The 12,286-nt window shown below is 39.2% G+C and overlaps 1 protein-coding gene across 1 annotated transcript in view; it reads left to right on the forward strand.

Moving 5' to 3' along the window:
- ANKRD26 (ankyrin repeat domain 26) overlaps positions 1-12,286 on the forward strand; it is a 315,986-nt gene that overhangs the window by 7,930 nt on the left and 295,770 nt on the right. Inside the window, exon 2 of the mRNA XM_030216173.1 lies at positions 8,266-8,380. Coding sequence (XP_030072033.1) covers positions 8,266-8,380 — 115 coding nt within the window. The remainder of the gene's footprint in view (positions 1-8,265; positions 8,381-12,286) is intronic.

The raw sequence follows: 12,286 nt of genomic DNA on the forward strand, positions 1-12,286 counted from the left end.
AGACGGGCAGCAGAGTTTTGAACTGACTGGAGAGGGGAGAGGTGACTAAGTGGGAGGCCAGCAAGAAGCAGATTGCAGTAGTCTAAACGAGAGGTGACAAGGGTGTGGATGAGGGTTTTGGTAGAGTGCTCGGAAAGAAAGGGGCGGATTTTACGGATGTTGTAAAGAAAGAAACGACAGGTCTTGGCGGTCTGCTGGATATGAGCAGAGAAGGAGAGAGAAGAGTCAAAGATGACCCCAAGGTTTCGAGCTGAGGAGACAGGGAGAATGAGAGAGCCATCAACAGAAATAGAAAACGGGGGGAGCGGGGAGGTGGGTTTGGGGGGGAAAATGAGAAGCTCGGTTTTGGTCATATTTAATTTCAGGTGGCGTTGAGACATCCAGGCAGCAATGTCAGACAAGCACGCTGAAACTACTATGTTACTATGTAAATGTTTTTTTGATTAGCTGTTGAAGGCAGTGCCTTCTTCTTCAGATTAGAAACGAACAAATGTTGTCTAATGTTACATTATATAAGTGAAACATAAAAGCATTCAATTTTTTTTTGTTACATTTGTACCCCATGCTTTCCCACTCATGGCAGGCTCAATGCAGCTTACATGGGGCAATGAAGTGTTAAGTGACTTGCCCAGTCACAAGGAGCTGCCTGTGCCTGAAGTGGGAATCGAACTCAGTTCCTCAGGACCAAAGTCCACCACCCTAACCATTAGGCCACTCCTCCACTACCAACATTTGTTCATTTCTGATCTGAAGAAGGTGGTATTGCCTCTGAAAACTAATCAAACAAATGTATTAAGTTAATCCAATAAAAGGTATCATCTTATTTTCTTTGTTATTTCTATTTGTTATAGCAGAACTGGCTAGGTTGAATTAGGTGGGGAAATGGCTCTTTGCCGTGCTGGTGTGTGTTAAAATGGAAATGTGAAATGATAAATTCACTGACTGCTTTGTTAACACAGCTAGCGCTAATTGATGATCAAAAGCTGGCCAGACGCCTGGAACAAAAGAGAATTAAGGAATTGAATCAAGAATCTACTGAAGAGGAAAGTCTGTTAATTTCAGTTTTATTTAAATTGCCATTGCATTCTGCTTTCCCAAGGATTCATAGTTAAGGCTGATTACAGCAGGATAATAAAACAAATATGAATCTAGTAAACATCTATTACCAAGTTTGGATTTAGGTATAAGCAGCATAGGTGACTGCCTAGGGTACCAGATTTCAAAGACATACCTGTGCTAAACAGAAGCCCAATTCTGCTTGCTTTATGGCCATGATCTCTGTCTCTAGGGGAGAAATCTTCCTATTGTTCTGTACTCCTGCCAGTAGGTGCTAACATGTTAATGGCTCCTTTTACAAAGCAGTGCTACTGATTAGCATGCATTGAGGCCCCCTTTTACTAAGACGCGCTCATGTTTTTAGCACGCGCTAAAATTGAAGGCGTGCTAAACGTTAGAGACACCCATAGGAATGCATTGGCGTCTCTGTTTAGTGCGCCTACTAAAAACGTGAGCGCACCTTAGCCCAAAACTCTGTCCATTCTTAGGAATTTTTCTTTTACTTGGATGTTTTATCTTGTGAACCTGAACTAGTAACATAGTAGATGACGGCAGAGAGAGACCTGCACAGTCCATCCAGTCTGCCCAACAAGATAAACTCATATGTGTTACTTTTTTGTGTTACCTGACCTTGATTTTTATCTGCCATTTTCAGGGCACAGACCGTAGAAGTCTACCCAGCACTAGCCCCGCCTCCCCCCACCGGCTCTGTAGATTTAAAATATAATAGAGTGCTCAGTTCTCTTTTACTGCAGAATGATCATTGTCTGTCCTATGACCTGTTTCTGAAGAAGGGCCTCTTGTAATAGGTATCCCTTTTCAAGGGAGCAACTTAGCATGGCTCCTTGCAATCTCTGTTGTCCAAACTGTTAATTAGAACCCTCTTTTAGCAGAGTAGATTTGATTTAAATCACATCACAGGAAGCTTATGCACTGATATGTGAAACTGTAAAATGAACATCTGTCTTATTGCAATGGAATTAAGTTTCAAGTTTCTTAATTTTTGATATGCTTCTAAAGGGTTTGTGCCATCATAGCGGTTCACAAGAACTTATATGATAAGAGAGATTATAGAAAATGAAGTACAGTAATCATAGGAAAGAAATAAACTGGGGAAATAAAGAAAAGATCAGGAGAGGGAAGGGGGTAGAGAACCCAAACCATCAGTACACAACAGGAAGGAGGAGAAAGTCAGATTACAACAAGCTGAGCCTCATAATCACAGACTCTTAATCTCCCAGTGGTCACTGAGCCCCTCCCATCCCCCAAAGATGTGACAGGCTCTGACAGCTTCAGATATGATGGCCATTCCTATTAGATCAGCAAGCTGGTCCCAGGAGTAAGGTAGCAGTCATTGCATTGGACTGTATAGAAAGGGGACCCAGGGCCATATCCCGCTCTAACAGTACACTTGTGGTGGAAAGTGTGAGCCTTCAAAAAATCACTCTGCTGTACCTACATATAAGTGACACCTACAGGATTGACGGCTATTGTAATGGTGCACAGTGAGGTATGGTTGGTTTTCTGTTCGTGGAGGGCTCACAATAAAATATAAGGGTGATCATGGTGAAAGTTGTACCTGGGACCTTTTATGTGAAATGCATTGCAGTGCCCCCATCTAGGCTGCCACACTGCTCTGCTGGAATGTCTGTTTGACCAGTCTACTGAAAATGCTGTCCTCCAGACAACCCAGTGGCTTATATTTGTGTATTTTTCCCTAGAACTTTTTTTTCCCCTTGAAAATGGTACCTAAAGAAAGATGAACTGAGCACAAAAATGTTTAGAAAATGGTATAAGAACATAAGAATAGCCATACTGGATTAGATTAATGGTCCGTCTAGCCTAGTATCCTGTTTCAAACAGTGTCCAATCCAGGTCACAAGAACCTGGCAGAAATCCAAATAGTAGCAACATTCTATGCTATCAGTCCCAGGGCAAGCAGTGACTTCCCCATTTCTATGTCAGTAGCAGACTCTGGACCCTTATTCACTTGTTCAGAACCCTTATTTTATCATCCTCACTTTAATATTCCCTTATCTCTTGTTTGTCCTGTTTGTCCTAATTAGATTGTAAGCTCTGTCGAGCAGGGACTGTCTCTTCATGTTCAAGTGTACAGCGCTGCGTACGTCTAGTAGCGCTTTAGAAATGCTTAGTAGTAGTAGTAGGAACTTACCTCTTTTAAACCTAGGCACACTAACCAGGGTTACCATATCCTCCGGCAACGGGTTCCAGAGCTTAACTATTCTTTGAGTGAAAAAATATTTCCTCCTATTGGTTTTAAAAGTATTTCCATGTGGCTTCATTGAGTGTCTCTGTACTTTTTGAAAGAGTAAAAAATTGATCACTTTTACTCATTCAACACTTATCCAGGATTTTCTAGACCTCAATCATGTCTGTCTCTTTTCAAAGCTGAAGAGCCCTAATCTTTTTAGCCTTTCCTCATATGAGATGAGTTCCATCCCCTTTATCATTTTGGCTCTTATTTGAACCTTTTCAAATTCAGCTACATCTTTTTTGTGGTTTGGTGACCAGAATTGAATGCAACACTCAGAATGAAGTTGCACCATGGAGCAATTCAAAGGCATTATAGTATTCTTGGTCTTATTTACCATCCCATTCCTAATAATTCCTAGCATCCTGTTTTTTTTTTCTTTTTTGGCTGTTGCTGCACACTGGGCAGAAGATTTCAGCATATTCTCTACAATGACACCTAGATCTTTTCCTTGGATGTTGGACCCTGGAATTGGGTAACTGTGATTCAGATTATTCTTCCCAATGTGCATCACTTTGCATTTATCCACATTAAATTTCATCTGCCATTGGGATGTCCAGTCTTCCAATTTCCTAAGTCTTCCTGCAGTAGAGAAAAATAGTTGAGAAAATAGCCGGTGAATGCTACCCTGTCCAATAACCAATATTACTACATTAGCCTATGATCAACTGTATTTAAAACATGTATTGATTTTAACATAACCTCACTCTGTAAGCCACATTGAGCCTGCAAAAAGGTGAAATAATGTGGGGTACAAATGCAATAAATAAATAATCCACAACACTGCTTCCTATACCATGACTCTTTAATTTTTTCAGGCGTCTCTCACGAGTAACTTTGTCAAAAGTTTTCTGAACATCTAGATAACACTACATCAACTTGCTCACCATAACTGACATGTTTATTCACACCTTCAAAGAAATTAAGCAAATTGGTGAGGCAAGACTTCCTGTGGCTGAATTATTAGGAAAGGGATGGTGAATAAGACTGAAAATACTATAATGTCTTTGTATCGTTTTGTGGAAACTCAAACGCGTGAAACAATTCTTCCCGAGGGAAACTTTTTGCAACCTAATACAATCAATGGTAATAAGCCGCCTAGATTACTGCAATGGAATCTAGGCAGGATGCAAAGAATAAACCTTAAAGAAACTTCAGACTGCTCAAAGCACGGCAACGAGGCTTATATTTGGAAAAACGCGATTTGAAAGCGCAAAACCCCTCCACGAAAAAACTACACTGGCTCCCAATCAAAGAATGCATTGCCTTCAAAATCTGCACAATCGTTCACAAAATTATCTACGGCGAAGCCCCTGGGATACATGACAGACCTTATTGACTTACCAACCAGAAACGCATCCAAACTAACACGAACATATCTAAATCTACACTACCCAAGCTGTAAAGGACTTAAATACAAATCTACCTACACATCCAGCTTTTCCTACGTAAGTACACAACTGTGGAACACACTACCAAAAGCTTTGAAAACGACCACCTACACTTCCAGGAAAATACTAAAAACCACCCTGTTTAAAAAGGCATACCCCACCTTTCCAACTTAAATGCCTGATCTCGGCTATACAAGAAAATTAAAGCACATAAAGAACATAACATAACTCTTCCGCTCTACAATCCTTAATGCGGCTTCTGCCACATGGACTTCATCCTACCACAAATCACATTGTATTTGTTCACACCGGAGTCTGCAAACGCCTTTCCGGTAGTATGTAAGCCACATTGAACCTACAAATAGGTGGGAAAATGTGGGATACAAATGTAACAAATAAAATAATTAAATCTGTGAGAACATCCTATAACACACAGTCTTTTCTTTTTCTGTTTTCCAAGTCCAAGAGGCATTGCTTCCAAGAATCTCTTTAAATGTTTATTTACATTCCAGGCTGCAAAGTTCTGGAGGTTTTTTTTTTTAACCAGTTTTTTTTTAAAGAAGGGTCTAAAGACACTACTTTTTAACACATATGTGATTATTGATAATGTTAAATGATTTTTAAAGATTACTTTTTTTCATCTGTTATTAGATATTTTGTGTTCTAGTTTTCTTGCTGTAACTTGCTATGAACTATGTAAATTGCATTAGCGGGTTATAAGCCAACTAACTGTAACTGTAAATGAGAGTAACTACTGAGGTAATTGTATTTGCTGATGACACAGAGTTATTCAAAGTTGTTAAATCACAAGAGGACCTTTTGAGACTAGGTGAGCTGGCATCTAACTCTAAATGGCAGATGACATTTAATATGAGCAAGGTAAAGTGATGCATGTGGGGAAGAGGAACCCAAACTATAGCTATGTGAGAAGTCACCGACCAGGAAAGGGATGTAGGTGTCATCATTGATGATAGGTTGAAGTGCTCTGCTCAGTGTGCGGTGGCGGCTAAGAAAGCAAATGTAATGTTTGGTATTGTTAGGAAAGTAATGGAAAACAAAAATGAGAACGTTATAATGCCTTTGTATTACTCCATATTGTGACTGCACCTCGAATACTGTGTGCAATTCTGGTCACTGCATCTCAACAAAGATATTGTGGAATTAGAAAGGGTACAGAGAAGGATGACAAAAATGATAAAGGAGATGGGATGACTTCCCTATGAGGAAAGGCTAAAGCAACTAGGGCTCTTCAGCTTGGAGAAGAGACGGCTGAGGGGAAATATGATACAGGTCTATAAAATAAATGAGTGGAGTTGAACGGGTAGACATGAGTCACTTGTTTCCAAAAAGACTAAGGGGCATGCAATGAACTACAAAGTAGTAAATTTAAAACAAATTGGAGAAAATATTTCTTTACTCAACATGTAATTAAACTCTGCAGTTCGTTGCCAGAGAATATGGTAAAAGCATTAGCTTAGTGGGGTTTTAAAAAGGTTTGGATAACTTCTTGTCCATTAGCCATTATTAGATGGACTTGGGAAAATCCACTGCTTATTTCTAGGATAAGCAGCATAAAATGTATTGTACTGTTTTGGGATCTTGCCAGGTACTTGTAACCTGAATTGGCCACTGTTGGAAACAGGATATTGGGCTTCAGTCTGTCCCAGTAGGGCAATGCTTATGTTCTATTCATATTTTCTTTTAGCCTTCTTTATCAGTGTGTGTTGCATCTGACTTAGTGCTTATGTTGCTTCTTTTCTTCGTTCGGGTCCCTTTTCCATTCTTTGAAGGATGTCCTTTTGTCTCCTAATAGCCTTTTTCACGTTGCCTTTTAATCGTGCTGACTGTTTACTCTTCTTTCCACCTTTGTTAATACATGAAATACTTCTGGTCTGGGTGTCCATGATGGTATTTTCAAATAACGTCCATGCCCGATTGAAAGTCCTAACCTTTGCAGCCAATCCTCTTAGCTTCTTTTTAACCATTTTCTTCATTTTATCATAGTAACCCTTTTGAAAATTAAATGCTGCTACGTTATATTTCCTTTGTGACTTCACTCTAGATATTAGCTCAGATTTGATCATGTTCTGATCCTGTTTCTCAGCAAACCCAACACTATTTCCACTAAGAATTAGATCTAAAATAGCTCACCCTCTTGTCGGTAATATTCATGGCAATATCTTTGAGTTAGGTTCATTTTATAAAACGTTTCAGTAAATGTTAAATAAAAAATAAATTGCCAGTTTTTATCTGTTTGTCTGTGTTGGCTATAGCCTTTGAAGCGAGGAAAGTTGTGGCACAAACTAAACCAGTGAGAAATGAGCTTGTTAGTCCTCTGGATAACAGCCTCTCTGATTATCAAGGAGACCCACTAAGATGTTTCTCTAATGTTTTTCATAAAGTGCAGTTATCTCTAGTTGCCTGAAGAAAAGGGGTTCACCTGATGAGTATTTCTAGGCCCTTATACACAATCTGTCTCCAGGAACTAACAGGATTCCAGTTCACCTACCAATCATTAAGTAGTAACCACAGATTTTGTATACTTCAGTGGGCTTGAAGCCTAACACCACAGTCACTACAGCATGTTCTTTTTCTGGACGACATGGCCTTGGCTACAACACAGGTAACTAAACTAGTTCCCAGAGTGAAACTGTGGAGATGGCTCACCAAGGAGTGTCATGTGCATGTTCAAAGTGCTGGACTTATGTATTGGACAAAAAGGTACATTCTCCCATGTTTACTTGAATTAGGCATAGTGCTACAGAGAAGAGTAGTAATGAAAAATCTACAGAGAGTATTTGAAAAAAACTTGAAAAAGAAAAAAAACCCCTGCTGGAAATCTGTAATAAGGAGCACACTGCAGCCAGCAGCATGCAGTGTGAAACAGATTTCCAGCTAGATTCTTGCCTGCCTAGCCATGTACAGTTTCAGGAGTCTGTCTTCACTAAGACCAATATTCGGACTAGACAGGAAGGACAGTAGAGAGAGGGAGAACTGAAAGAAAGAGGGAGTTATAAGATGAACCAGCTTGGAAGAAGCCTCCTATTTCTGTACATTCCCTTAGTCAGGGTACCCAATAATATGGACTATCAACAGAGTGCTATCTAGCTTTTCTTTGCAAAATTATAATTTAAGTCACAGATGTTAGCTAGATACTTGAGAAGATAAGTGGTAGAAGGACAAGGTGGTGTTATGCAGTATAATTGGTCATGTTGATATAGACTAGGTTAGTTTTCTCTTATTTTTGCAATGTGAGTATCTAAAATAGCTAAACTTGAGACTATGAGAGACTTCAGTATCTAGCATCTGCTCGTAAAGCTTTTTTTTTTTCCTTGCTTTTGATCTTTTGACAGGGTGGGAAAGGCGGTGGTAGGAGAGAAGGAGCAGAATGTAATGTTGTGCTAATATGAATTTTGAGCTTTCTTGGCTAAAACTAATAAGTGCTCTAAGTCAAGACCAGGCTTATGGCACCCTAACATTTCCTGCATTTTGAGTTACTTGTGTTCTGATAAAATTGGATAATGCTTTTTTTTTTTTGCTTTTAAGGACACCTTTGCATCTTGCCTGTGCTAATGGACATCCAGAATTAGTAACATTTCTAGTGGAAAACAAGTCCAGAGTAAACGTCTGTGACAATGATTCCCGATCGCCACTGATGAAGGTTTGTAAAATTAAATTTATAAACTGTTAATGTGTCCGACATTCTTCTTTAATTATAATGATTTGTTTAAATATGTGAAAGGCAGTTCTGTAAGGGGTGTGTGCAGTTATGCATGACTTTGCATGTGTAAGTGCATAGGAAAGAGGCACTTAACAGGCATATATGCACTTTGCACTATTCTATAAATAAGTAAGTGCTATAGCATGTAACTTCAAGGGGGCATACACATGGGCGGAGCATGGGAGTATCTCTAACATATATGCACATCTTATAGAATACAATAAGTTACACGATTTGCATGACAGGTGTGCCAATTCACACTAGCCATTGAGCTGGTGTAAATGGTCATGCCTGAATTTAGGCATGCCAGTTCAGGTCTATGCTAGTATTCTATATTGGGATCTTGGTGCACAGATGCCCTTATAGAATTGGTGCTCAGCACACGGCATCAGTGTGCATAACTGAAGGCACCGGGTTATAGAACTAGCCTCAAATTGGCAACTTTTTGTGCTTTAGACCGATGAGATGTACAGTTGAAATGCAAAATAACTATCCTGGACAGATTTCACTGGGTAGGAATGAGTATGGTACGACATAGAATATGAATGTAGATTCCTATGTTCATGGTAGCCAAACCCAAACTTTGTTTACTTCTCTATTTTTTACCAGTGTTTTGTTCACTGCAGTAAATATAATATTTGTTGGTGGTGGTAAAATATGAAAATATAAAATTTAATTCATAAATAGCAGTGAAGATCTGACTTGAAGTCATTCCTGGTTGGTAGGGTTTGAGCTGGTGTGGATCCATAGTTTCCTTGTCTGATTAACTGGCAGGAAATCCCTTTCTCAATGAACCATAGTTTTTTGTTTTTTTAAAAAAAATTGCATTTTACACATTAAATCCCAGATTCTATATAGCGCGACCGAAATTGCACATGCAAATCTGGTCATATTCTGAATTTGTGCACACAATTTAATTACTTTCCAAGCCAGTTGGCGTCAATAATTGCCACTTAAGCAATTATTGGCACTAATTGGCATTAATTAAAATTTACGTGCACAACTAGCTAAGTGTATTCTGTGAAGTGGTGTGCATAAATTCTAATGTGTGCTCCCAAAAAGGGGGCGTGGCTGAGTATGGAATGGGTGGGCTGTGGGTGTTCCGAAAAACTATGCGCAAGATTATAGAATACACCTGCTCCCCGGAATTAATGGACGAGCCTAGGGTTAGGTGCAGGCATGCCCGCTAGGTGCATTTTATAAACCCACTTAAATTACACCTAAATCTAAGTGCGGCTTACAGGCTACACCTAAGTGAAAATATTTTTGGTGACAATTTTTCAGGCGCCATATATAGAATCTAGTCCTAAATCATCAAAGGATCAAACTTTGAACAGAAATTCAGAAACAAAGAAAAACAAACAAGAAATTAACATTCCAATGGTAATATAAAATAAAGATCATAGTACATTATTACAGTCCACAATTAGAGGAAGAACCAAGAACATAGAAAATCATAGGAAGATGATCTGCAGATAAGCTCAAAAAGAAATAGAGGAGTGCTTTTACTAAGGTGTACTAACAGATTTAGCACATACTAACAAATAGTGGGGCCTTTTTACATAGCGGTGGTAAGCCCAATGCGGGCTTACCGCTTGTTCTTTCGGGACTACCTCCAGCCCAACGGTTCCTAAAAAAATATAATTTAGATAGGGAAAAACCTAAGTTGGAAGGAAGCTCCCAAAGAATCTACAGCTGACCGTAGCTCTGAAAACTTCTGTTTCCTCAGTGAACTGTAGTTAATGTGCCTCCTTTCTGGTTTCCTTTAATTCTTTGTGAAATTACTTTTGCATAAAGTTTGGGAAATTTCTTCCTGTACATTGTACAAGAGAGCAAATCTCAGTATATTCTGAAAATCCCCCTCTTCTGCTTTTAATTAGATACCAGCTACATAACAGAAAAGGCCAAGCAGAGCAATCAGATTAGGTTTACCTAGACTAAAATGGATGAATTGTCTATGGTACTCATTTTCAAAGCAGATGGATGCCAAAAATGCCTAAAGAACATCCGAATCCTGATTTTGGAAAGTTAGAGTTAGGTCATTTCACACTGCAGTTCATGCGAATAGCAAGGGAGCATGTTGTGGGCATGTTTTGGGTGGGACTAGGAAGGGCCCAAGAGAAGAATGTCCAACAGCTAAAAGGACGTTTTTATCTAGACCTGTTTCAGTCACTTCCAAGTTATAGAAAAGTACTCTGATTTGAACAGCTGACCACTGGTGGAATTAAGGCATGACCCCTCATTAATTCCCCAGTGCTTGCTGTCCCCCTACCTCTCCCCTGAAAGGAAAACCAGGCTCTGTCAGCTGCATGTATTATGGCCATTCTGAACTAAGTAGCAAGTAGGTCAGAAGGAGTAGCCTAGTGGTTAGTGCAGTAGACTGTAAACCCAGAGACACAGGTTTAAATCCCACTACAACTGTATTTTTTGTTCTGGGGCTCTCTCCAGGAACAGAAAAATACTTTCTGTACCTAAAAATATAGGACACCTGCAAGTCTGAAGGCTATTGAAGTGGTATAGATTCAGGTATGGTAGTAGTTTTCTGTTCCTGTAGGGATCAGATTTACAAAAAATTTTAATTCACAAAAAAAGAGAGCTCCCAAAATATAAATTATTACAAATGTGAAAGCAGCTTTGATACATTAACTGAAAACTGTATACTGGCCACAAAAAAATATTTGATTTGTCTTAATTATATAAGAAGATGGGCCTTTGTCCTGACTCAGTATAGCAGTTCCAATCAAGCCTAGTGTACTGTTACTAACAGTGGCCAATCCAGGTCACAAGTACTAAGTGGAATCCCAAAGAGTAGATAGTCTACGCTGCTTAAATCCAGGGATAAGCAGTGGCTTTCTCCAAATCTACCTGGGTAATGACAGTTTATAGTCTTTTTCTCTGGGAATTTGTCCAGGCTTTCTTTTAAACCTAGCTGTGCCAAATGCTTTTTACCACATCATCTAGCAATGTATTAATTGTGCATCTAATGAAAAAAAATATTGTCTACAATTTATTTTAAATGTGCTACTTAGTAATTTCATGAAGCGACCCCTAGTCTTGTACTATTTGAAAGAGTAAACAACTGAATTGTGCTTGTCTGTTTGATTTATGATTTTATAGAGCTCTTTCATATCTCCCCTCAGCCATCTCTTCTCCAAACTGAATAGTCCCAACTTGTTTAAGCCTCTTAGAGAAACCATTCCATACCTTTTATTAGTTTCATTGCCCTTCTCTGAAGTTCCACTATAGTAATTTTTTTCAGATGCGGCAGGCAAAATTGCACACAGTACTTGAAGGTGTGGGTAAAACATTAAACAAAACAGATGTATTCTCTGTTTTATTCTCCATTCCTTTTTTAATAATTCCTAACTTTGTTTGCTTTTCTGACTGCTGCCTCACACTGAATTGAGAATTTCAACATATTGTCCATGATGATGCTAGATCCCTTTTCTTAGAACCTAGCATCTTTTAGCTACAGTTTGGATCACTATACACTTGTCCACATTGAATTTCATTTGCCATTTAGTTACATAGTCTTGGAAGGTCTTTGAGTAATTTTATGTGTGCACATTTTATCATCTCACTTGTTACATTTTCCAGATCATTTATTAAAAAGCACTGAAGAATTGATAAGGATCCAAGATGGCAGATGCATGTTATATTCTATGGGTAAGAGAAGGGGATAGACTTGGTAGCCCACACACAAGCCTGTCCTGGTAGTTGTGGGCCAATAGACCTCTTTGCTGTGAGCGGTGGAGAATCCGGCTCGAAGGTGTCACTGCTGGGAGAGGCGGGGGAAGGTGAGCTGCCTCCCCTGCTTGATACGGATACCACACTGAGTCCGGAATC

Source organism: Microcaecilia unicolor, chromosome 10 (genome assembly GCF_901765095.1).
Source record: "Microcaecilia unicolor chromosome 10, aMicUni1.1, whole genome shotgun sequence".
Classification (NCBI taxonomy): Eukaryota; Metazoa; Chordata; class Amphibia; order Gymnophiona; family Siphonopidae; genus Microcaecilia; species Microcaecilia unicolor.